At 49.8% G+C, this 25,694-nt stretch overlaps 1 protein-coding gene across 2 annotated transcripts; it reads left to right on the plus strand.

Moving 5' to 3' along the window:
- Window positions 1–32: 32 nt before the first annotated feature.
- Window positions 33–25,318, plus strand: C16H6orf89 (chromosome 16 C6orf89 homolog). Of its 2 annotated transcripts, none has more exons than XM_055819753.1 (8): window positions 33–106; window positions 3,850–4,057; window positions 5,337–5,502; window positions 17,431–17,585; window positions 17,958–18,079; window positions 19,345–19,471; window positions 20,170–20,293; window positions 20,673–25,318. In XM_055819753.1, the coding sequence occupies exons 2-8, from the start codon at window positions 3,869–3,871 to the stop codon at window positions 20,756–20,758; spliced, it is 969 nt and encodes a 322-aa protein (XP_055675728.1). In that variant the 5' UTR covers window positions 33–106; window positions 3,850–3,868; the 3' UTR covers window positions 20,759–25,318. The 2 variants fall into 2 exon arrangements, with proteins under 2 accessions (XP_055675728.1, XP_005239685.1); XM_005239628.4 differs by lacking the exon at window positions 33–106 and adding an exon at window positions 859–3,505.
- Window positions 25,319–25,694: the final 376 nt, after the last annotated feature.

A 25,694-nucleotide genomic window follows, 5' to 3' on the forward strand; every position in this document is an offset into this window, starting at 1 on the left:
CGGAAGCGGGACGCAGCGGCGCAGCCCCGCCCCCGGCCGCCTCCGTCGGGGCGGGAGGAGCCCGGAGCCGGGCGGCGGAGCGGGGCAGCCGCCGGGCGGGGACGGGGTGAGGCCGGAGGCGGCGGGGCCGGGCCGGGGCCGGGGCGGGGGTCGGGGATCGGGGGGTGCCGGGAGCGCCGGGGCGGGCTGGGCCCGGGGCTGGGCCTGGGGGGGCTCCGCGGGCCCGCGGGGGCTGCCCGGGCCTCAGCGACGCCCTCGCCAGGCGCGCAGCTGCGGGGGTGGGGGCTGGTTTGTGCTTCAATTTTTTCGGGTTTTTTTTTATTATTATTATATAGTTTTTTAAATCCTGGCTGGAGCTCCTCGGCCTCAGAGATAACTAAGGGCGATGCCGTGGGCCTGTGGCGGGGTCGGAGGGGCTTCCCCCCGGGCTGGGACCAGGCCCCCCTCAGCAGGGCCAGGGGGCGGCAGGAGCGGTGCTAAGGCAGATGAGGATATTTTTATTTAGACTGTTTCAGGTTCGCCAGCGGGGCGAGCGAGCTTGCCCTTTTAAAGACTCCTCCGACAGCCATCCGCTCTGAATATTTAGCTTTTTAAAGCCTGGGTGACACCCGCCGGGCCTTGGGTGGACTGGGCCCTCGGGTGGAGATCCTCGGTGCCGGGGCCCTCGGGGCTGAGAGCCTTCAGGCAAGAGACCCTTCGGGCCGAGATCTTTGGGGCCAGAATCCTTGGGGCCAGAATCCTCGGGGCCGAGATCCTTGGGGCCAGAATCCTCGGGGCCGAGATCCTTGGGGCCAGAATCCTCGGGGCCGAGATCTTTGGGGCCAGAATCTTTGGGGCCGAGATCCTCGGGGCCAGAATCCTTGGGGCCAGAATCCTTCGAGCCGAGATCTTTGGGGCCAGATTCCTTCGGCAGAAATCCTTTTGGGCCAGAATCCTTCAGGCCCAGAGCTGCCGCGATTCCTCTTGGCAGCCAGAGCTGCTTGTTCCTCCGAGGGTGGTGGAGTTCATAAAAAAAAAAGTGGCGATAACATATGGGTTCCCCAGCACAAAAGGCCTGTCTCTGAGGGGCTGCTGTTCGCGAGGGATAAGACTCACTCAGTATGTGTCTGCGGCGGGGAAGCGGGTACAGTAGCCTGTTGTTATTATTTTCTCGCTTGTATTGTGATAGGAAGGGATAGAATGGGGTGTTGTTGGTTTTTTAAGGCTTCATCTGTTCTCAAAATAATGTGGGAGCCCACTGCCTTACTGCTTGGCTGAGGATGTGGGTTGCTCTCGAGTTTGCTGAGCTGCGTTGGGTTTTTAGCGTTATCTGCAAAGGTGTTTGCTCAGACTTGAATACGAATGTAGAGGCGGGGAGAACTGGGATGTATCCCAGTGTTTTATTGTAGTAGGATGCTCCTGCTGTTTGGAAAGGGGGAAATCGTCGTGTTTGATGGCGTTTCCGTAGGGATAATTGTTTTAAGTGGTTCCAGGCGGATCCTGCGAGCAGGGGAAGCTTGCTGAATCTGCTGGAATTCGGTATGGGAGAGCTTCACAAGCGAAAGCTTTGGCGCACGGGAGCCAGAGGAAGCTAGATAACCTTTCAGACCGGTCAGCGTGCCAGTTGCAGCGTCAAGGCAACTAGAGTAATCATAAAAACTGGGGGGGGCGGGGAAGGTATTTAATATTGTGCAGATGTGCTGGCTTTTGCTTGTTCTAGGAATCAGGGTATTGCATGGATGAAAGAGTTAGTAAAGCAATATATTGTTTTTATAGAGTCAAGTGCATGCCAGGTGCTTTACAGACGAGAAGAAACGGTCTCTGCCTTGGAGACTTTACAATCCATAATGAGATATTATTGATCAAACCTGCTCTGAGACAGCTTTGCTAGCCCATGGGGCTGCTCAGGTGGTAAGATCTGGGACAAATATTTGCATGGAATGCAAGGAATGTCAGTAGAGCAGGGCCAGGAGCTAATTAACCTGGCAATGTAGTGCAGCGTGTTCTTATTGCATGCTTGGGGTTAGGTTTGGTTTTAATTTGGCATTTTACTCCTCTGGTGTTTCTAAGGCTATGGCTAGAAATTTGACACTAATGTTAATATAACATCTGACATTAATTGCTTGAGTTGGATGCTTAGGCAGCTGCTGACCAAACAAATAGGGGTTATTTTTCAGCCAGATGATTTTCCTGACCTGGTTCACCATGTGACCACACAAACAAATGTGCAAGAGCAGAACAGGGAGCTGATCTTGGGGAAGAGGAGCAATTGCTGAAGCTGGTAGTCCTGTTGAAAAGTGTCTGGGTTTTGGGTGGGGTTTTTTTCTGAAACTACACCCTAGCGTTGCAGGAAAAAAAGATATTAAAAATGCTATTGCTTGAGTTCTGACTTGTAGGAGCCCATGGTTTAGGTGGGGAGCCATCGGCCAGTTCTTTAAAGGTAAATCAGATTCCAAGTTTGGTTGAGAAACAATGGTGAAACAAGAGAATCTTATTTCTTGATATATACGTACATACGTTTATGTCTGATTTGTCCTGTGGGAGCGATTCTTGCAGTGGATCAACAGACTTCACAGAGCAAGGTGGGGAATCGGGTGAAGCAACACACTGGATTGAGGAGCTGGTTCCTGGTGTCAGGTAGTATTTAGAGGAAAAGGGGGACAGGGGCCTGATTTCCATTTACAGCTGTGAGCTGGGTGCCTCGGTCACGCTTCTGGTGTTTTTACGTGATGGTCCTCAGTCTCTGCATTCAGGGCAATGCACTGCTAAACTCCATCTCCCTAGAAAGTTTCAGTTGTCCCAGTTTGATCCAGGTTAGAGTTTTCCCAGCTCAGAAACAAGGGTTGTAAAGCAAGACCTCATAGATGCTCCCTTTCTCGCAGCAGTGTTTTTCCAAGGCAAAACATCTCTCTTAACAAGGGGATTCTCATATTGGCAGCTAGTAGCTTGTCCAGCAATTCCTTTGCATCTTTTCTTCGGCCCATCTGCTGCTCATGGTATCACGAGGCTCTGCCTTTGTGGCAGACAGGCGGAGTGGTGGACGAACCCATCTCTTTTTTTGGCATCTTAATGTCGATCGCTCATAGGTGTGTTCTTACAAGCTTCCCTGTTGAAATTTCATGGTGGGAAATGATTTGCTATCACATGTCATTTTGTCTCTGCGTCTCGTTCACAGTGCAGTTCTTGCTGCGGTATTTATGTGGCATTTCTGCATGTGAATGACCTGCAGGCAAACTTTCGGAGGAACCTCGGAGCTTTCATTGCCTGCGGAGCACGCTGCTATCGTGTTACTGTTACTCAATAATCAGTTGGCCTGGACATAGGTTGCGAAAATTTAAACAAATTGTAAACTGTTGAACTTTGCCCCATGCGTACTGCTTATTTGTCTGTCCTGTTCCTATTGCTGACAGGGGATTTAATGAAAACAAATCTACGTTAAAATAAGCGACTAAAATTCTAGCGCAGGAGAGCTTAGCTTGGCTGCTGTGTGTGATGATCTGCTTTGTATTGCTGGCTCTTGTACTTGGTGAGTAATTGCTTTATGGGACGGATTCGTTTGGAATAGATGAATAAATAGAGTTTCATTGATTTCTGGGAAGCGTTGTTCATTTACATAAGCTGCGAATCTTGGTCGGTTCTTCTCTTGTCAGGAAATTTCACGGCTTTTTTCAGTCCCCAGGAGATATTGAACCCACAGAGACTGTTGGGATTGCAGCTAAATTGTTGCCTTTGGCTGCCAACAGGTTTGCTCCAGAGAAGCCTTCCTCCTTGCCTAGACATTGTGATGTTCCTGTGATCTCTCTGCACGTGCTGGTGTTGAGCTGTACGGCTGGAGTGTGTTTTCTGTTAACGTACTGAATCTCTCCGCAGGGATTTTTCATCGGAGGCCATGGAGCTTTCAGCCAATGAGCTCAGCATTTATGACAAGCTATCAGAGACAATTAATCTAGTGAGGCAGACTGGCCACCAGTGTGGGATGTCAGAAAAAGCCATTGAGAAATTCATCAAGCAACTTTTAGAAAGAAACGAACCCCAAAGGGGACCTCCACGATACCCTATCTTAGTGGTTCTCTACAAGGTAAGATGTCTTTTGTGCATGCACAGGCCGTTGGTGGGATGGAGTTCTCCTTTTGCACCTGAGCCTTTTATTTCCCATTGCATTTTCTTGAAGAATTTTTCTGAGTTCTTTATTTAAAAAGCTGTGAAGTGGCTGTGAAGCGTAGCTTCCTTCCTTCATCCCATAAGCTGGTTTGAAAACAGAAGACAGCTGACCAGGATTTGAAATTGCTCATGTGTGCTGAAAATGTTGCATGTCAATACACCTTCCTCTCCTTAAATTATTAAAGAACGAGACTTGGATTGATTCTTCAGGCAAAGATTCTCTGTGTCAGCACCCTCAGTGGAAATGCAAGGAGAGGAGGAGATTCTTAAAGTTCAGGGTTGAATAATGAAGTTTCTGTTTCTACCCCTGTCACAAGTTTCTGCCTGTCTTTATTCTCCTTCTAGTCTATAAAATAAACCTGCTGCCGTGATGCTTGGTGCTAGAAAAATGTTTTGAGACCTTTAACTAAAAGGCGCTGTAAAAAGTTTTGCAAAGTGGGTGAAAGGGATGCTATTGTTATGTAGGTTCGAGATGCTTGCTGCAAGGTTGAAAACCTTTCCCCTGGCATAATACTTAGTCATATTTTAGTGTTGTCTTTACAAAATCAACACAATGGTTTCTATTTAGGAAAAAAATCAAGCCTTCTTCCTTGCATCCTATAAAAAGCTGTAAAACAAGGCAGAACAGGAAACTGGAAAGGGGAACTTTAGGCTTCTGTTCTTGTTTTTGCTGTTGATTCACTTTGACTTTGGCCAGGGGCAGAAATGCATCATGTCATCTTTTTTAAGGCTTATTTGGGATTCTGGTATGGAGGAGGGAGCTGGTGCCAACTCTGCCAAAGTGTTTCGAGGCTCAACGGATGTTTGCAAAAAGCCTTGAAATCCTTGTGCAAGAGGTATGGCAGAAGTGCAAGCTTTTATTTGATTAGGTGGGAGGAATTGGAACTATCTGGAGATAATCCTCATTGCTCTGGTGCTGGATTATTTGCAGTGCTAAAATATACGAAGAGTTGTGTGGCTTGGGTTTGAAGGCTGCTTAATTTTGTCCTTGGACAGCCCTAACAATAAAACTGTGTGACGACTCGGTGTACGTAAATAGCTTTGCAGTTGAGTGAGAAGCCACAGCAAAAATTTGGAGCGTTCATCTTGCAGCGCCCAGCCACAACCCTTTGATACCAGCCAGGAGGTGTGTCCTGGTCTGGAGATGCATCACCTCACTGCGGTATAATTAATTAAGTGCCTGTTTTCTCTCGCAGGGCCTGCTCACACTGGGATTGGTCTTGCTGACTGTTTACTTCGTGATCCAGCCCTACAGCCCGCTGCCGCCTGAAGCTCCGCTCTCCAGAGCCCATGCCTGGGGCTCCCTCATCGGTCACATCCGGCTGCTCTCCCTGCCTATTGCCAAGAAGTACATGCTCGAGAGTAAGGAAATTATTTCTCTGCTGTAACATAAGCCTAGCAAGAAATACCAAGTTAAATACCAGCCATGCAAATCATTTGAGTGTCTCCCTGAGCACCGAATAACAAGTGTGTTACTGGCATGGCACCATGGTTTTCTCTTTTCCTACCACCGTACTTAAAAATAGCATCCTGAATTCTAGCTAGGGCTCTTTCCTTCCATTCGTTGGGGCTGAAGCATATTTTATCTCTAACTTCATAATTTCGTTCTTGCACATTCTCTTTTCCTTGCTTTTAACACCTCAGGTTTTTTCTTCCACAAGAGTTCCCCTTCCTCTCAAAATTTCTGCAGCTCTGAGAATCATACCGCGATAGCTGTGCTGGGTAAATGTCACCTTTTTTTATTTTTTTCTGAGTAGGCAGGCAAAAACAGTTTTATCAACCAAATCTTGGTGTCTGTGAGCAAAGTGTAGAAACCTCAACATGTGACCCGGGTTTATGGAAAAATAGTTTTTGCCAGGTGGCGCATTGGGAAGGGACCGTGGGCTGGAGAGCTATGGTGTTCATAGCCATTAACGTAACATTAAGGGTAATAGGTGTGTGTGGACGGCAGATAAGTGGCTCCCTAATGACGTGGTCCCATCAAAGGAGAGGAATGTAATAGATTTTCCTAGACTGGCATAATAGAAATGGAAAAGTTTGAGTATTTCTCATTCTCAGTTAATCATTTCCACTGACTTAGGCTGGCAAATGGGTGGAAGCATGGACACCGCCTCTCTGATAAAATACAAAGACTGTCAGTAATGGTAAAGCTGTGAATTATTTTGAGCAGGGATGTGGCACAGTGTTGATCAACTGTCGGCTCACTGTAAAAACAAACTCCTGTATCCATGCCCTTGACGGGTTTATATTTAGCTTCAGCAGTTCATTGTGTTGGAGTTGTCTGTTCTGGCTCTGACCTTCCTGCCATCGCTCAAAAAGGCGCTCTGAAATGCCAGCGCCGTCCTGCATTTTCTCTGTGTGTCTCCCTCTCTTCCGCTGACACGTGGGATTTGGGTTGACTTGGGTTCGTATGGGTGGGACGGGGTATCCCCATTGTTCCTTTCCTTCCTTGTACACTGGGATCTCTCGCAGGGAGGAAAAAACAGAGGCGAGGAGATGGCTCTGATAGCCGCTTGACATGAGTAGCCTGCTTATCTACTGCGTTTCAGCATTGACAGGAGCGAACGCCCCTCTGCTTCTGTATGGAGAAGGAAGCCAATAGGAACTTGAATGCTTGTATTTGTTCAGTGAGTTTTTGTTCGGAAAGTTTACAGGTTCTTCCTTCAGATGCTGCAGGGCCGCCTTGGACGGGGAGAGCCCGGGGAGGTTCCTTGGGACAGCAAAAAGTTTATAGGACAAGGGCTGCCTGAAATCACGGGTGTCTTGCTGGGAAGCTAAAGAAGAGCAGGAGCAAGTCTGGGCTACTGATGGGAAAACCAGCTGAATGGGGAGGAGACTGGGGAGCATCCAAAGGAGCAGGGGGAAGGGGAAGGATGGATGGAAAGGAAGGATGCGAGGTTGTTGTTTAAATGCATATCAAATCCCTCGTGCCTCCACAAGTCCTGGAAATGTTCTGAAGTGATGAGCAATTGGGTGGGCAGCAAGCCAGCTGTGGGGAAAGGAGGGGAGGCACGAAGGGGACAGGGCAGCGTCCGCTTTGTTTTTCCAACCACTATTAAGTTGTGGTGGAAACCACAGCATGTCCCAGTTAGCAGATTTGCTACGGATGGCTGGGGGAACTTTGATCCTGCCTCAGCAAAAGGAACTGGACTAGACCCCGGTTGTTTGAATGGGAGAGTGCGACACCCAGCCTGAACCTTGGCTGGATTCCTGTGGGAATCCCTCATGTCCTGGCTTCCTGGCAGGCAGCTGTGGCCACCGGACTGTCCCAGCGGCACCGGTGTCAACTTCACGGCTTGCTGCTGAGTGGGCTGTGGTAAAGCCATCCAGCACAGACCCAGGAGAGGGAGTTCCATGGCGTGAGGCGGAGTGGGCTCCCAGGCTCGCTCTCAGCGCTGCCTTGTGCGTGATGTAACGTTTTGCCCTTGATTTTGGCCTTGGGGCCTGCTGAAGGAAGGCGTAAAGCTGCCTCTCGCCATCGTGTTTGTTGATGTGAGCATAAGGCTGGGAGGTCTTGCAGGCAGGTCTGGCGTTCTCTGAATCATGCTTCCATAGGAGAAGGTTTCGTGCAGGGAGACTGAGCAGCAGAGAAAACCGCTAACGAAGGGACTCGATGTGCAGACTCCTCTTCCTTTCTCTATGTAGATCCTGGTAAATGAAAATTGTGAGGGGGCTGAGGACGAAAGTTGGAGCTTTCTGTGCTTGGGCACCAGTTCAAATCCAGCTTGGGCTGTTCCTGTTGAAAGCCACCTGTTAGCAGTTTGGAGGCTGCCTTGGCCCACCGGCAGTGCTGGCAGACTTCCCCTGGCCACGCCGCCCGACGTGGTGCAGACAAAGCCTGGCCATAGCGAGCGTGGGCGCACGGGTGGTCCGTGCCGTTTCCTCCAAGCCTGAAGCGCCTGGGCGGGCAGGGGCAGCCTGCCTGCGTGGGGCTGCGGTCTGGGGCTCTGCTGTCCCCCCCGAGCCTGCTCGGGGAGCAGTGGGCTCGGGGCAGCTTTCCTGTCTCCGGGATTGCAGGTTGGAGCCTGCTCCCCTGGTAGGTGTGGGCTGAGCAGCCAGGTTTGTGTTGCAGAACAAGGGGAGCTCAGATGCCTGGTTTCCCCCGAGAGCCAGAGCCCCACGTTAGAGTGGCGGTGAGGCTTTGGGAGGAGCAGGGGTGGAGGATACTGCTGCTCTCTCCCACTGTCTCGGGGTGACCTGCCTGCACTCTCACCTTCATCCTCGTCCCTTCCATCCCAAGAGGCGGGCTGTGGATGACAAGGGCTGCCTGTCTGCTGGTGGCTGTGGGTGGACCTTTGAGCAGCCGAGGTGAGGAGCAGCGTCCGCAAAGCACTCTCTTGCGTTAAATTTGTAGGATTAAATCCAAAGTAAATTTCCTTTTTGCCTGTCTCTGCTCTGTTGCTTGCTGGCTTTCTCCCCCAGATCAATTCCCATATTAAAACGAATGTTCCCACCCTTTGTTTCTTCAAAGATGACTCTTAGACCCTTGGGTTTGGCGTCTGTGCCTCTTTTTCAGCTGTTTTCCCAGGGCTAGGAACCCAGGTCCCTTCAGCTGGGGAAAAGTTCTGTGGAAATGTGGTTTGCATTTGCTCTTCCTGAGCTTGTGTTTACACAGAGCTTGTGTAAGCCCCAGTGCTGGGTCATGCTGCCTGCTCGGGGCGGGGGGAAACGCCTCTCGCCGCTGCAGCACGCAGCTGATAGCCGGCAGGATCAGCGCTTCCCGCAGCCCCCAGGGAGGCGGTGGGTTTGCAGACCTCTGGGCTCTACCTGTTGTAAGGAACACGGTGGATTTGGGGTGGGCACATCGGTTAACTCAAGGCTTTGTAGTGCTGTTCCAAGGAGAAAGTAGGACCTGTGTAACTGGGGTTGCTTCTCCTCTCTGACATAAGCTGGGACAGACAACTTGTTCCCTCTGTGTGGCAGTTCTCTGGTGCAAAGGGCAGGTACAAATGCTTCCCTCTCCCTGCGAGTATTAGGAAGCAATCATGAGCTTTCCAAGCCTTTAGTAATCAGAGCCAAAGGAAAAGGGATTTTCTCTTTTAAAACGACGATGATGGTCACTCGACCGAGTGGTTCTTCCTTTCCCAACTGTGTGACATCCTCATAGCTTTCTTAATATCTAAATATGAATTTGAATGTCAGCTGGTTGATAACCATTCCCTGCCAGCCGCACAGAGCAATGACACGATGAGCAGAGCATTAAGTTGCTCTGACATTAACTTGTGTTTCTGCCCGTAGTAAATTTGGTCCTTGCAGCTCAAAAACCTGCGGGTGGGTCAGTGGCAAACAGGCTCTCGTCCAACAGTGCATCGTACTGATAGCAGAGGTTTGTAGTGACCTCGGGGAAAATCCAACTTGGCTTCTAATAATGAGACCCAGCCCTGAACGCGTACTCCTACACGGTTCAAAATCAGCCGGATCAGTAGCTACTCAGCACACCTAACTTCAGACACAAGCACACGTGTATCTCGGTGTTGGAAAAAGGATCCTGCGCAAGTTACCCCGCAGCTTGCAGAAGGCTCCTCGTGTTAAAGGCTCCTCGTGTTAAAGGCTCACTCCTTTTTGCCTAGACCAGTAGGGCTAAAATCATGTTTATGGATTTTATACACAATCTGTTTTAGAGAAAGGAACGCAACTGGAGGAGCTGTGTTTAAGCAACACCTTGTAAATGGCCTGTCACTGTCACAGCCTGCTGGGTGGGAGAGCTGTTTGTGGGGACTGGTCAGAGCAGGCTGGGTTACTGGGGGAAGACAGCAGCCTCTGCCTCTTGGCTGGCCGCCTTCAGTTTAGCTGGAGGCTTGCCTTGGCACCTGGCCAGCTCCTGTCTTCTTTCTGATCTTAACCCTTTGCAGGCAGCCTGCGATGGGCCAGCCACGCTTCTCTCCACTTCGCACTCTCCTCCCCTCTTACTGTAGCCCTAAGTGTGTTTATCCTCGGCGCAGCTCCGCGCAGGCAGGGAGCATCCAGCACGCCTGCCTTACACGAGGGTGGACTTTCTGCTTCTGGAGCACCCAGGTATTCAGCCAGCCTTTCCCCAGCCTGGCAGCCCAGGCTGTGTCTGACCTGCTGGGTTCGGTGATGCGTGAGCCGAAGGAACATGGGGCCCGCTCGGAGTGGAAGGGTTGCACAGGGCTGCTTGGGAGGTAAAGCAGGATCTGATTTCGAACTTCTTGCTGCCTTCAGCGCGGCCTTCTCCTCTTGCTCACAAAGGAGCTTTTTTCTTTTTTTTTTCCCCCTAAGTAAAGTCAGGCTGGTTTGCTCTTGCATTCATGCATATTCTCATGCACCCGCTCCGGGGCCTGGAGCATTTTGAGGCGTTTTGAGCATGGTGTGCGTTGCAGCACCGTGCAGGACTCCTTCCCATCGCCGTACAGCTGCTGCTTTATCTGATCTTTTTTTTGTGTGTGTAAACAACCCTTTTATAATATAACCTGAGAGTGACCAACAGGCATGTGTGTTGGCTCGTTCAAAGCAGGGGGAAAAGAAAAAGGCTGACTTTGCAGGGCAGGCTGGTGCCAAGCTGTTTTCATTTACTTTGGCGTCCATTCAGCCTGTGGACTGTTTATTTGGATTTGCTGATAGTAAACTAACTACAAATCATTGTGGTAATCCGGAACATGAAAAACTCTTCCTTTTGCTTCTATGTCTTGATGGCTCCAGAATTTCTTGTTTCCTCACTTGCAGAGTGTGTGTGCTGTACGTGGCCTGTTGCAGAGGTGTTTAGCAGCCTAGCAGAGCTCTGTTTGCACTAGTGACACACAGACTTCAAACCTTTTACAGACTGAAGCCACCATCAGGCAAGTGGCGGCAGCTGGGAGGGGTTTGTTTCCAAAACCTGCTGTTCCTCCAAGCCAGATTGCTCACGCAGACACTGCCAGATCAGCACAAGCTGTCTTCTAGGGCATGTAACCAGAGGTGCAGGCTGGAGTGGATTTTGGAGGCTTTCCTGACAGCTTGGTCCCTGCCTTCAGTTTTCTAGATTGGTAGGTGCAGATTTCTCCTGGAAATAATGTTCTTGCTCCCCAGTGGACTTGGGCTAGGCTGAGCAGACTTGATTTCACAATGTTTCATTGGATCAAAATAATTTCTGTGCTTTGCTAGAGATTGACTAATCATCCTTTGGTTGTTTGACCAGCCGTTACCCATTAGTGAGATGAATGAGTATTTCTTGGAGCTGTTGACTTTTTACCCAGAACAAAAATAGGGGTTTCTTGATGGGTTTATTTGTAGCTGTTATTTTGTTGCTAGCTGTTCCTAAAAATGCTAGGAACCAAACTGGGAGGCACTTTCTTCTCCTGGCATAAATATATTCAGTATACTCAGAGCTACAAAAAAGTTCAGCGTGAGGAAGTGGTGAGGACCTTGTGCTGAACAGGGACTCTCTTTGTAGTATATATTTAAAACCCCGCTGTGATGCATTCCTTAATCAGGACTTCCACACTGTAATTAATAAGCTCTCCTTATGATTCCTGTCTGACTTGCTCAAGAACCCATCAGTTTAGCCTGACTTTGACATGACATTATAAATGATCAAATTAATTTTTAACCTAGTGAAGAATTTCAGCAAGATGGAGCTTGGGAAGCGTTGTTTTTGCAGCAAAGTGCACTGAGTATCTCCTCTGAACTGTGCCACACGGTAACTACAGAGCTCTTAATTTCTGCATCAGTAAAGTGAGAACGATGAGATTTACCCATGTTGTAGATTGTGATCACGAATGGATGTCTAAATTGCTTTTGAGTTTTTAGAACGCTGTTTTATCTTTCTGTAAAGTCTGGGAAAGGGGGCATGGTGATACTCATGTAGTAATGGCATAGCACAACAAGTAGCAAGCTGTCTGCTTGAGGAGTACAGTATCTGTAAGTCTGCAGTGGTCCCGACTCGGCAGGTGGCTAGTCATCTCTCAGGAGCAAGAACAACCTGGCCTGCATATTTGGCTGTCAAAGCAATAGCAGTAGGTTATGAGCTGCAACTTCACTTTAAGGTTAAGGGCTAGACCTTGCAAATCCCTGTCCTTAAAATAATGGAAAACAGCACTGTAAAATCCAGCATCTGGAAACTAGGTATTTCCAACAGGAGGGAGAGCTGCAGCCCTTCTGTGATGATAGCAATTGGACATCAGAGCACTGAGGATCTCGTGGGCCCTTTGTCATAGAATCATATCACAGAATGATAGAATGGTTTGGGTTGGAAGAGACCTTAAAGATCATCTAGTTCCAACCCCCTGCTGTGTGCAGGGACACCTTCCACTGGACCAGGCTGCTCCAAGCCCTGTCCAGGGGCATCCACAGCTTTTCTGGGAAACCTGTGCCAGTGCCTTGCCGCCCTCACAGTAAAGAATTTCTTCCTAATATCTAATCTAAATCTACCCTCTTTTAACTTAAAGTCATTTCCTCTTGTCCTGTCACTACATGCCCTTGCAAAAAGTCCCTCTCCGGCTTTCTTGTCGGCCCCGTTAGGTACTGGCAGGCTGCTGTAAGGTCTCCCTGGAGCCTTCTCTTCAAGAGGCTGAACAGCCCCAGCTCTCTCAGCCTGACTCAGGCTGTGCTCCATCCCTCTGGTCATCTTTGTGGCATCCTCTGGACTTCCTCCAACAGGTCTGTGCCCTTCTTATGTTGGGGATCCCAGTGCTGGACACGGTGCACTAGGTGGGGTTTCGTGGGATCAGAGTGGAGAAGGAGAATCACCTCCCGCGACTTGCTGGTCACGCTTCTTTTGATGCAGCCCAGGCTACTGGGAATCTTACAGGTGGGACTGAATGACTCTTAAACAGCTCTGCCCTGTGTCAGCCATAAGAACCAGCTTGTGGTTGGGCTTCTGCTATGAAAATGAATGGAGGAGGCAGGTATCCCACTGTCAGATGCACATCCATAAAGGGTCCCTTTGGCCAAGGGGAAGGTACGGTCACAGGCAGCAGAGGGTAGGCTGAGGCCTTAATCCCTCCCTTTGAAGGGTCTCTTCAGATCCGTCTTGACAAATCCCTTGACTTTTACGAACGTGCGGCTGTAGGGAGATAATGTAAAAGTGGAAATCGGCATCTTCTCATCGTCGGATCTAGCATGTAGGAACGGGGCTGTAGCTGTCAGTGCAGCGCCATAAATGAGTTACTGGGTTGGGCCTGGGTGAGCCCACCCCCATCCTGAGCTTACCTTTGAATTGGCCAGTGTAGGGTCGGTCATGCTTTTGGAGAGCCTGCAGATCTACCCTGATGACAAGTATTTTTGTAGTTCTCGATGGGCACGTTGGACCCTGTGAGGGACAGTCCAAAAGTGTTGTAGGTGTTAATGGAACAAACAGCCAGTCTTGTACAATGGACCTACCAGAAAGGACAGAAAGATGTCTTGTGAATATCCAGCGCGTAGACTGGTCTTCCGTGGGAGCCCCAGGTTCATCCTAGTCTTGCTGAAGTTGCTTCAAATCTCCTAGCACCGATCCCTAGTGAGGTATGCGGTGGGACTGGGGAATAGCATCATTCTCAGAAAGAGGAATCGGGGATCTGGAACCAACCTTTGTGGACTGTGGAGCTGTTTAGCGCATTAGGCAGCCCTCTGGGGAGCTTTCTTCTAGTTGTTGGGGGTGACTGGAGCAGCAGCCTGGAAGGACAGAAGACCTGGTGGTGGTGAAATCCTGGGGGGTTCTCCCTTCCCCTGGACCAGACTTTCCTGTGCGGACCTAGCTGTCGCTTGCCTGCTGTCCTGTGCGCTGGGGAGCAAACCAGCTCGGTGGGGAGCCAGCAAGCTGCCTCAGCACCTGCAGCTCTACGTGCAGGAGGTTTTCTGTTTTCAGCACTTTGTTAGGTTCGGGAGCAGCCCTTGGCTCCGTGTGTCTTGCAGGAGCAAAATCTCACCCTGCTACAGGGCTTCCCTTTGAACCTGCTGTGGTGGCAGACTGGTATTTCGCCCTCCATATGGTCCCTAAAGAGACCAGGGCTGTTGCTGAGATCCTGCTTTCAGATCTATGTGGGCAAGTTTCCATAAGTTTTATTGCTTCACTGCAACGGGCAGAAGCAGGGCCAGGTCTTCTCCATAACCTCTCAGCTTCCAATCTGATCATCCACACCCAGCATCTCTGGGGTTGTGTGCACACACCCCTCTCTAGTTCTGGGGACAGCCAAAAACTTGGGAGATCCTCTGTGAAAATGGCCAAGAAGGGCGGGGTGCTCATTTTAAATTGATTGTAAGTTGAAAATTATTTTTCTGCATAGTGGAAAGTACAGTCATAAACTCCTTCTAGCATTAATCATAGACGGATTTTAAGGAAAGTTGTTATCTCTTCGTCTGTGCTGTGTTAGCAGCTGGAAGTCCCCAGGCCTGGCTCTGCCAGGAGCTCTACTGACACAGAGGAGAAGACAGCTCTTGTTCTGGAGAGCTAATAAAGCGTAAAAGCAAATAACCAGGTGGGTCTGACCAGTGGGGAACTGAGATTCGGCTTCGCAAACTGCAAGCTGCCCCTCAGAAAAGGGGTGCAGAAGCACAAGCGTGGAGAGGAGGTTAGTTGGGACTGGCCCGTGCTTCTGTCGCGTAATGGATAGTTGTACGTGTCCGTACCGCAGCTGCTTCCCTGCGCTCAAACTCCACAGGGATCATTGCACACGCCCAGCACTTTAATGGTTGACTGTGAGTGGATGGAACCATCGTGTGATGGTTGCACTGGGATGAAGAGTGCATCTTTCTTTTCAATCTCCAAGCAGACTCTGTGCACGCAGACAGCGCGCCCGACTCCAACCAAAATAATCCCCCAGGGTGTCTGGGCAGGGTGATAATGTAAAAGGAATGCAGGGAGGGTAATCGAAAGAGAGAATAAGCATCCTTGGTAAAACTCCTGCTCTGGTCCCCGGTGTGCGGTTGCATGCCCTCTCCTCTGTGCGCAGCCTCTTCTCCCTCCCTCCCTGGGAAGGGCAGGCACTTTTCGCTGCCCGTACTTGTCATGCCAGTCACACACATGCTGGTGCACAGACTAACACCCTCAACAATAAATCTAAAAGATTAATTACCAAAAAAAAAAAAAAAAAAAAAAAATCCCACAACCCCACTTGCGGCATTTGAAATGCGTCTCAACTGTGCTCCGCTTGGGTTATTCATGGGGAAAAGAAATAACCTCCTGAATTGAGCAATTGAGAATGCAAATATCCCAGCCTAGCTCAAAAAGGAATCAAGCTCTATACTGTCAAGCTGATTAGCATCCCGTTACGTGGGGTACTGCCCTGAGCCCAGAGAGAAACATTTTGGGACAGCTGTGCTTAACGCTCTGGGATGAGGTTTCTAAATTTTGCCCAGAGAGAAATTACAGTGTTGCTGCTCCCTGTATGATGACAGACCATAAGATATGTTTTCTTGGTCTCTTCATGGCAACTGCCCTTCCTCTGGTGAGATCTTTCAGCCTTTTGTTTCCTGTCACTGACCAGCTGTTTTTTGTGAGTTGAGGGTTTTTTTGTTGTTGTAAAATTGAAGCTTTCTACAGGCAATGGAACAAAGATTTTCTTTTTTCTCTCGTGAGCAGGGAGGGAAAGTACGTTGGAGCAGTTTCTCATGAGAGTGGGACTTCTGCTTGCAATAAGGATTTTACACTTTGTTTTGCCTTTTTACCCCTTTCCCTGAAAGCAGTGTAGACGCGTCTTCCAGAAAGGCTAGGAATTATATCCTGATCCTTTTCAGTCCCTATCCCAGCAGTAGGGTGGGAAATGCAGCATTTGGGAGTTGATTGGAAATATTCAGAAAGAAAAAAAGCAAAACGAATCCCAAATCTGCTCTTTATTGTTACGTTCCAATGAACGTAAATCCTCTGTAACATTCCTCGTTGTCTGTTGCAGATGTCGGAGGGAAAATTAAGGCAACAGCTTTCCTGTTAAGTGCTGTTCATGAGTTATTACCCACGCACAGGAGCATGAGCATGGCTGGAAACCGCAGCGGCAGTAACAGGCAGGCTGCGCGTGGTCTTTTTCTCCCCCTGCAAAGCTGCTGTGCATCCTCATTTCCCAACTTTATTTTTTAGACAGGCTTCGCTGTCTCTTCTTTCTTCCCTTTCCCATCCACTCCATTTCCCAAGTGGGTGGCCTGCAGTGATGTCAGGGAGACGAGCTGTTTTGAAATGTGCTGGCACTGGACAGGACGGGTAGGCCTGTTGTGATGGCAGATCTCTGGGTGTTTCATGTGAGATGTGTCCTGAGCCTTGGGTTTTTCCTAACCTGCCCTGACAGATCAAGTGCTTGGGTGGATTTGCTGCCACTGCTCGAGTTAAACATCTCCCTGTCGGATTCAGGCTGCAGAACCAGGGCTATCACTGCCACAAAATGACAGCCACGTCCTTTAGGTGTGGCAGCTGCTCCTGCAGACCCTTTCGGATAGAAATACGTGGGACATTCAGCATTATTGGCCCTTGTCCTGTTCATTCAGTGCTGCAGCATGTCATTTCTGTCCGTGTTTACCGACTTTTTTTGTGCTGGGAGGGCTGTTAAGCTGGAGGAAGGAGGCAGGATATAGGCAGCAAGTCATGGTTTCACATAAAAATTGCATTTTTGAGGGTGTAAGTATCTGCAGTGTTCATTGTAGGCTGGTTCAGCTGATTAGGGTGTAACAACAATTTCTGGAATTTAAAATGGATATAGCTGTGGTCCAGGGGTTCCTCGTGCTGGGACTTTTGTCCCCATTTCGTCTTCAAGTCACTGCACGGGGTGAATGAAAACAGCAGCAGCACATTTTGGGGAAATTCTGCATTCCCCAGCATCTTCCGCATGTCACGGACTGGGCAAACTTTGCCTGGGACAGAGTATTTCTTAATTAACGCATAGGTGAAGGGGAGGGTAGTGGTTTCAGGTGTATCTTAGCAGGGTTCATGGCCCCAGTGCTAACCGTGTTAAGAGTTGCTCTTTTCAACTTGGATTTCTTTTTTGTCGTCTGGGTGTCTCCTCGATAACATGTTTGGATTGCTGTTTTACTTGCGGACTTGTTTCAGTTTAATTGCACTATATATGGTGGTTGACATCCTGCCACCGATAATGAAAGGGTAGCTTAGCCTGTATGCCTGAAACGTACAGAGAAGTGGAATTTCCATAAAGCTCTCCCATTTCTCACAACCCTGAGCCACATCTCCAAAACCTTCAGCCTGTGCTGGAAACGTTCAGCGATGAGCTCCCTGCCCGGTGAAGCTTGCTCTTTTTGAGTAACTTGCAGCCATTGGAAGCTGTAAGAAATCTTAATGTTTCATGTCAGGGATAATGAGTTTATCATCGAGTCTGTCTCCTTTCCATTTCATTTTTGATCTTATTAAACATGTTTCTCTTGTTTCTTCCCAAGAATGCCAGGACTGGTGGGCAGCAGGTTGCAGACAGAACGCTTCTACGCTTCCTGCAAACTGCACAGTCTGTTCTGCTGTGAAAAGCCTTCAGATAGTGACAGACTTTGGAGAACTATCAGAAAAGCTCCAGAGGTCTCAGCCTTTTCTAATCAAGGTAACGCATAGATTTGTAAGGCTGGATAATTGGTCCAAACTCTTGAAGAGCACCAGCCAAAGACTCCTGCCCAGTATTTTCAACCACAAACTCAAACTGCTGGTTGAGCAATCTAAACAATCTAAGTAACATTCTAATATATAATATAATAATAAACAATCTAAGAAGACGTTTAGAGCCACTTTGAAGATGTCGGGGGGTGAGGAGCTCACTGCATCCGTAGCAGGTTTTTCCTCTGACTAATTACCGTCGTGGTTGGAAACTTAGCAATCTAGATGGCTGTCACTCTCGGATGTTCTTTGGCGGGATGGAAATGGGAGCAGGGAGGAACCCGAGGTGTACAGCTTTTATCTTTGTTTTGTGTCGTTTAAGACGGGGCAGCGTCTCTCCTATGAAGAACTGAAGCATTTTCAGTCCCAGGATCCAGAACTGTCAGAGGTTATAATAGAAGAAAATTCAGCTGAATTGTGGAGCTGCCCTTTTTTCTTTCCCTGGTGAGTCAAAGACAAAACACATGATGGATGTATACATCCTTTCTGCACGGTGCCCAGGCTCTTTGCAGCACTTTAGCTGGAGAGAGGGGGAAGAGGAGTGGGTTACAGGCTTCTGGCTGCTTGCTGGCACTGGTTGGATCCAAGGAGAAGGCTTCTGCACTAAAAATGGAGTGTCGTGGCTGGGACTCATGTATTGCTCCCCTTAGAAGACAAAAATATCCCAGTGACTGAGTGCTTGGTCCTGTTCTTCAGGCCATAGGTTAATCATCTGGGCTGTGGTCTGGTCACCTGAGGCAACTGGTTTACATTTCTAATCAACTGTGTCTGCTCAGTGGAAATCCTCCACCATTAGGGTCAACCGAGAAGAGATACCATGACTTCTACAAAACACTGAGGAGTAACTAGCTAGGGGATCCTGCAGTTTGTGCTTGGTTCTCACACAGAAAAAAACAGCCAACGCTCATCCTGATCCCCTGTTGACTAAAAGCTTTTTGCTAAGGGATTTTAGTGTGGCTACAAGACGTGAACAATTCGGGGGTCTGTAAGGTCGCAGGGCAATCCAGCGTGGTAGCAAAGTCTTTTCACGGGGAGAAGGGTGAGAAGTAACGTGGGCAGGTGCCTCCTGGTGTGGAGCGGGCTCCCTGGCACATCCCCACGAGCAGAGGAGCAGTGTCCGAGCAGACCTGGAGAAGGGCATGGTGGAGCCTGTGCTTTGGCTAACGTTTAGGTGGGATCTTCTGGCTGCACTTCTCGACTGCAGCAGTGGTAGATGATCAGGGTACAGCAGTATTAATCACGTCAAGCCACTAGACAGAGATGTAAAAATAACAAGCCCCACCCTGGCTTTTCCAGTTACATTCCCTGGCCGGGAGAATAGACTTGATTGCCCCCGCCTTGCCATGTGGTTTCAGTTACGGTTGCGTGCAATGCCACCTCTCTGCATCTTTTGTAACTAATGGATCCGATCAATAACTCGGATCATTTTAAGGGAAGAGAGCAGGGAAGTTAAGTTTAGGCATCCATCATGATCTGTTTGTTCCCTGTTTACGTGGTCCTGCTGCAGGTACTGAGAGGAAGATGTGAAGGAGCACAGGTTTAGAAGCTGAGAGGCTGAATTTTGCTCCTAGCTCCTGGGGCTAGTCTGTCATGCTGTTTATCAAGCATGAATATTTGTGAAGAATTTTGATCTCTGAAAGCAGTCTTTTAAATACAAGCAATATCATTGCGTGATACTTCTTTAACATGGGTCGCTTTGTTTTGTCTAGGAACAAATCTGTGAATAAAACTCGGATTCTGCAGGAACTTTTCCCCGCTTCCTCTTTGCTCTCCTTCCCCAAGACAGTGTCCCTGGAGAGCTGCTTCCTCATCCGCCATCCAGATTTGGGGAATAAGGTGAGAAATTCATCCCGGAGGCATTATCTCCTTATCTCTGAGTTGTCCTCCAGAAGTCCCAAGCCTCTGAGGGATTTGCAAGACATTTCCAGCTGATACAATCCTGGCAAGGAGGGTTTAGGGCTGTGCCAGTTCTGTCCGTTCCCGCGTAACGTGGCATCTCACGGTTGCCGTACCACCCACAAGTTGTGTCTGGTTTTAGCGCGGGTGGTGCACCGTGCCCATCTCCCTCGGCACTTAGAGATGCCTGTGTGGTGTCCCAGCTCCGTTCACGTTTATGTCCTGGGATTCCTCTGGGGCTGGTGGAGGGGGTGGCCTTTTTGTGCACAGCTGGGCAGAATTCATGTAAGAGTTGCGTTTGAGGAGCTGTTGCTGGCAGTGTGTCTCGCCCATTCTGAGATACGTGCCGTAAAGGCATTTCACTGAAGGTAGTGACACTTCAGGCTTCTAGCCTGATCTCCTCCTCCGTTTTTTGTGGGCTTTGGGGGGGTGGAGGGCCTGCATTGCCTTGGCCAGAAGAGGGGAGGAGGACCCTTGTGTGCAGCCGACCTCAGCTGTGATCTGCTGGCAACTGGGGGAGCAGAACCCCGTGGTTTGTGCTGTCTCGCCTTGCTGCAGGGCAGTGACTCCCCCTTGTGTGATCAGACCGACCCAAGAAAAGCTGGCGAGGCTTTTGAAATATTCTCCTCTTGCCCCAGAGCTACAGTTTGCACAGCCTCTTTGCTGTTGGAAGTGGACAGCTCACCCTGACCGTCGTGCCTCTGGACGAGTGCAGAGGACACTGTGAGATGTTCAAGGTGGAGCTGGAAGCTGGAGATTTGGGTGAGTACCGGTGTTGTAGCGTGCAGGGTCTGGGAGATCTCTTGGAGTCAGGAGACGGCTTGAGGCTTCTCTGACACCTGAGAAGGTGGTGTGTGCCCTTGCCGCCTCCAAACTGGTGCGTGCCTGCTTGTCACAGTACGGAGGAGTGATCATTCTGGACTGGGAGTGGAACACAAACAGTGGGATGCCATGGGATGCTCAGTCTGAAAACCGAGCAGTGTGGGCTGCTCTGCTGGGCGTCCCAAACCCAGTGTGTCGTTGAGCGCTGGGTCTTTGCAGAGCGCTGCTGCACACCCGCAGCACTTCACGGGAAATGTGAGCAGTCGTTAAGCCTGGGTTGGATTCCTCTAATACGGCCTCTTCGTTGCATCTTCCAAAGGTTACGCCAGCGCGGATTACTGGACGATGAGCTTCGTGGCCAGAGGGACAGAGCCGGCAGTGGTTTGTGATGGAGCTGCTAGCTAAGGATGGTGGGGTGGGAAAACAGAGCTGTTCCCAGGACAAGAAGACTTTCAGCTTTGAAGCCAAGGCAACATCTTGAAAAAGAGCGAGCTGGGGCAACTGGGGCAGGCAGCTTTGCCACCCTGCATGTTTACAGTGTTTAAAAATGACTGTTTTCCTGACCCTTGAGGTAATTCTTTGCCTTTCCTCAAATGTATTTTGGGAGAAGCTAAAGCTGTTCACGACCTTCCCTGTCCCCTCAGGTAAGCCCTGGGTTTGCAGCGAAGGGTTTTTTCCAGGAGCAGCAGAGGGATTTCTCAGGATGAGATTCACTTTGTGTCCTTTGTGGATTATGGCACTTCTGAAACGTCGCGGGGAGGGGTTGGGAGTGGAGGGGGCGGGTGACATTTCTGTGTACGTTCCTCCTGAGGAGGAAGCTTTGAGCCTGTCTTGTCGGGCCAGCTCTACAAAGGGAATGAATTGGTGATGTGTCCCAACTCCACCCCCTCTCTCCACCGCGTACATAGCTGTGTGCCTCAGAGGTGTACCCCGCAAAGCCGACCTCAGCTCCGTGCTCCAGGGCTGAGGTGAGCCTTGCAGCCTAGGGGCAGAGACCCTCACCCACTGCGTCGTTCTTGTACCAAAAGAATCTGTTCAGGCCTCTTCTTTGTGTCTTGTGATCACTCTTCTGTGGTTCTCTATCAGCAGGTTGTGAGTGAGTCAAATGGTAACTGTGGGTTTGGTTTTTCTCCTCCACCTCCTTTCCTATAAAAATACCGATGCATGTTTTGGTGGTGCTGGTGCTGGGAGTGCAGTAGTTCGGGATGGAGGTGGGGCTGGGTGCAGAGCAGCTTCTGATTCCATCTTCTGATTGTGCACCTAAGACACCAGGGCTCACAACCCTTTCCGTGTGCTCCTTGCTTTGAGAGATGCTGCCTGCCTTCCCGGCCCAGGGTACCTACGGGAGCACCTGAAAGCTTCCTCGTCCCTGGCATGTTTTTTTTGCATCGACTCCTTCCAGACCTGGAACTGTGTCTTCAGAACGAACGTTGGTTTTTCCTGAGTCCTTTCCAAGCTGCCTTCGCATGCTTCCTGTTGCTTGAGCACTGCTTTATCCAATGCCCTGAGAGAGGCTCGGGTTCAGTGTTTGCGGGCTGCGGATGCTGCGGTCCCTTCCAAGTCTGATCCTTTGGGTCTGATCCTGCTCTTGTTGAAGATCATTTACAGATGTGTCAGGCTGAACTCATAGGCCAGAGCTGGGGTTCAGGACATACTCTCACACTTGTTAATATGGAACTGGGAGGGGTTTTGTTTGAAAGCGAGTTAACTGTGTTCTCAGGAGCAAGAACCTCTTCTGTAAATATTTTAGGTACGCGTAAAATGACAGATTGGAAAAATGTCTATCCAGCCTTTGGTTTTGAGCAAGACCAGGAGAATGGGAGCAAACCCTGTACTAATCTTACTAGCATCTGACAAAACTGCCAAGTGGGATGACCATGTCTGGTGCCTGTACGAGGATAAGGCAGAGGACAGTTCCTGCTCCAAAGAATTTAGTCTGTGAGGCCTTGACTCTGCAAAACGTTTCTATGCATAACCCTTGTTTTTCTCCTGTAAAAAAAAAAAATGGGAACAGCCTCAGCACCCGTGTCAGTCTGTGTGCACGGCCCTCGGCAGTGGACCGACACGGGACCGACACGCAGCAGATCTAGTAGAACCAAAGGGGGAGGGTCTGACTCTCTCGGGACAGAAAAGGACTAACCTAATTTGTAGCAAAATATTAAAGGGAATTGGACTTGTAAGACTTCCACTAGTAATGTTAATGTTTGGGGTGTGTTTTACATGTGTGACACTACATGCAATCTTGTACATGCCAAGACACACACGCCACCCCTCTCCCTCCTCTTAAAGCCTGGATCTTAGTTAATGGAAATTCGGGAGTTTGGTGATGGCAGAATTAGGGCCTCGTTAGTGACCGTTGCTATTTACGCTTTGGCAGCTTCTCAAGTCAAATTCAAAGGTTGACGAGGTTATTTCACCTCTTACTGGTTTTGTACCTGATCCATTTCTGTGAAGCGCTGGGTTAGAGGTGCGTACGGAGAGAACCCGCGGGACCCATTCTTGCTGAGACTGCGGGTGCTTTGGCGATGCTGTTACTTCTAAGTGTCCTTGAATGTAACTTGTAAAAGAGCTGCGGAGACAATTCTCAAGTGTCTGTGAAACGCCTGTGTTTTGTGAGTCACGCTTAAGCCATTGTGGCCGTCTGGCTCCTTGGGGAAGAAGCAGAGAAAATGGATCTATTTATGGTTGCTGTTTAGATTGGGGGGAGAGGGGGGTGGCGGGGGGGGGCTAGGGCAGGTTTGTGCCTATTTAGCAAAAGTGCTCTCACGTATTGCTTCTCCCCTCAAAGAGTTGCAGCTGGTTGGACAGAAGATGGTGAGTCTGGACTGTTTGCAGATCAGCTTTCCAAGTGCACTTTAGGGTCTCTGCATAAGTTTCCAGATCTGTGTCTAGGCGATACATTGCATATGTCCCAACCTTGCTCCCTTTGGAGTTTACATCATTTGTTTTTAAACTTCCAGTATATTTTCTCTTCCTCTTCCAAAAACTGTAAGGAATTAGCTGCTAAACTAAAACAGGAGGGCAATCCTCCTGCTGATAAAGAGCTGATTTTGGCCCTGAGCGCTGAGTGCGGAGCCCTGGTCTGTAGCACGGCTTCTAGAGCAGCTCCTGTCTTCAGCTGCCAGAGAAGCAGTGCTCGTGCCTTCCGCCTTGCAATGCAGCGAGGAGCCGGGATGGAAAACTGGGACGTGAGGCCGGGGTGGCAAAACTAGGATGGGCAAAAGGACGTCTTGACACCTTGGCCAAACAGCTGCGAGTGAGCCTAGCTCATCTTCCTCACCCAGAGCTCCAGCTTCACAGAGCCTCTGCGAAGGCTGCGGGAGGCTGTGACTTCCCCAGGGAGCCTGGCAGCTCCTCGTGGCCTGCCGAGGCTGAAGGGGGAGCGTGGCTATTCCGGCATCGCGGCGGCAGATGCGATCGGGTGAGTCGCAGAGGGTGTGTGTCCCTTCGGGGGCTCCCTTGCCTTCAGCTTCACTTTGGCACCTGTGCGTGTCCCAGCGCATGTGCTGGTTTGGACAATCCCCCCACTCCCCACCCCGGCCGGCTCGGGCAACGCGTGCATCCCAGCTTTTCCAAACCTGTTTGTGTGCTTCAGAGCTCTTTGCCTGTGAGCCGGGAGATGGGCTCCTGCCCACCCCGTGTCCCGGAGGCTGCAAAGCTGCTCTGGAATCACGCCGGCGAGGTGCAGCGAGTCAGTCCCACCGGAGAGCCCGGCGGGCAGGGGTGCGGAGGGGGCATCTTGCTGCTTGTCAGGGTAGGAAGCTGGGCTGTCGCCCATCGGCAGGGCAGGAGGATCATGGTTTAAAGCTGGTTGCGAAAAGCAGGGGTCATTGACCGTTGCTCTTAGTTCCTGAACTCAGGGTAACTGAAAGGAGGAGAAAGGAGCAGTATTATTTACTTCAGTACCAGGAAATCAGCATCTCCTAAGGAACCAAGCTGCCAGTTTCTATTGATTTTTTTGTTTTGTTTTGTTTTGTTTTCTCCTCGCTGGCATTGCACACACTCATTCCCCAGAGGCAGCTCTACAAATCCCAACCTCAAACTCCCTTTGCAGCGCCCTGGAGAGCTCTCCTAGGAAATCCAACCCTAGAGTCTGGGGGCCCTAGCTTCTCCTGCAAGTCCTCTTGCTGTAATGGTCTGGCAGAGGAGCTGGTTTTACTGGGCTGGACAAAGCACCCCCCTTCTGGGGCTGGTCTCTGCAGCAGCCAGGCTCGCAGCGTGGGAACAGCCCCGGCGAGGGGAGGTGGGGGCAGGAGAGCATCTCAGTAGCCAGGTGAGCTGTGTGAACGCCAGCATCGCGGGAGGGTGATCCTCCTGCCTGCAAAACCCCGTGTTCGCATCGGGGACACCGCTGGGGACAAGGACGTTCGCACATCGGCCAGTCCCAGGCTCAGTGGTTCACTTTTAGCCCCGCTGTCCCCAAGGGAACCAAACACTTTCGGGGGTGAGGCTGTTTGTGGGTGCACGTGGAGCTTCTGCTACCTGCAAGCCAAATTTGCTCCTCTTCGTAAATTTTATATGTAGAACTATATATTCGCCTCTTCAGGAAACTCCTTGTAAAGGATGGGTTTACTGTCCTGCTGAGTTAAACAAGGGAGATGCTGGACTTCCCCTTTGCTTTGGCCATTCAAACAAGTGACAGGTGATTTATTTTTAGCATTATCTTTTTGTCTACGGGGAGGGGAGCCGTGTTATAAAGGCTCAGGGGCGCTGGGAGGTAAAGCTATATATGCATAAAGACTGTTTCAATGCTGAACACTATAAATTCAGTGGTGGATTCAAAAGAAAAAAAAGAATGTAAATATGCACTTAATGCAGAATTTTATGGATGGTCATAATTTAATATATTGCAAACTTTGTAAATACTTGGGAAAAGCCTGTAAAGTGTGTAAATAAATGAGATTTGTATGTAAGAAGAATAAAAAAAGTTTTTACTTTTTACAATTAAATACAAGTGTTAATGCACCTTTTCCCCTTTCCTGATTTTTCTTTTCACGTTGCCTGTCAGCCACCGAGGGGTTATTTAGCCCTTTTTCGGGCACTTTATCTAAGCAGAAAGGTCATTTTGAGTGAAAAGTCGGGATGCTTCTGTTTGGGAAATGTCAAAAGAAACACTTTGGAAAATGTTTTGTCAATTCAGCCTGGTTCCCTAAACAAAGTTGATGCAACAGCTCTTTTCTTCCCAACAACAATCTCTGTCCTTCCTTCCCGATTGTTCCGGCCAACCCTTCAGGGGCAGAAGAAGATAAACTCCTCCAGAGCTCGTCAAAACAGGCGAAGCGAGAAGGATCCAGCCACTACCGAGGCGATGCGTTTGACGCCGGAGAAGCCCCGCTGAAGA

This window comes from Falco peregrinus, chromosome 16 (assembly GCF_023634155.1).
Source record: "Falco peregrinus isolate bFalPer1 chromosome 16, bFalPer1.pri, whole genome shotgun sequence".
Lineage (NCBI taxonomy): Eukaryota > Metazoa > Chordata > Aves > Falconiformes > Falconidae > Falco > Falco peregrinus.

Coding starts and splice junctions, on each gene's coding strand:
- C16H6orf89 (XM_055819753.1), top strand. CDS start 3,869: ATGGAGCTTTCAGCCAATGAGCTCAGCATTTATGACAAGCTATCAGAG. Junction 5,503..17,430: donor CAAGAAGTACATGCTCGAGA/GTAAGGAAATTA, acceptor TTTCTTCCCAAG/AATGCCAGGACTGGTGGGCA. Junction 20,294..20,672: donor GCTGGAAGCTGGAGATTTGG/GTGAGTACCGGT, acceptor CATCTTCCAAAG/GTTACGCCAGCGCGGATTAC.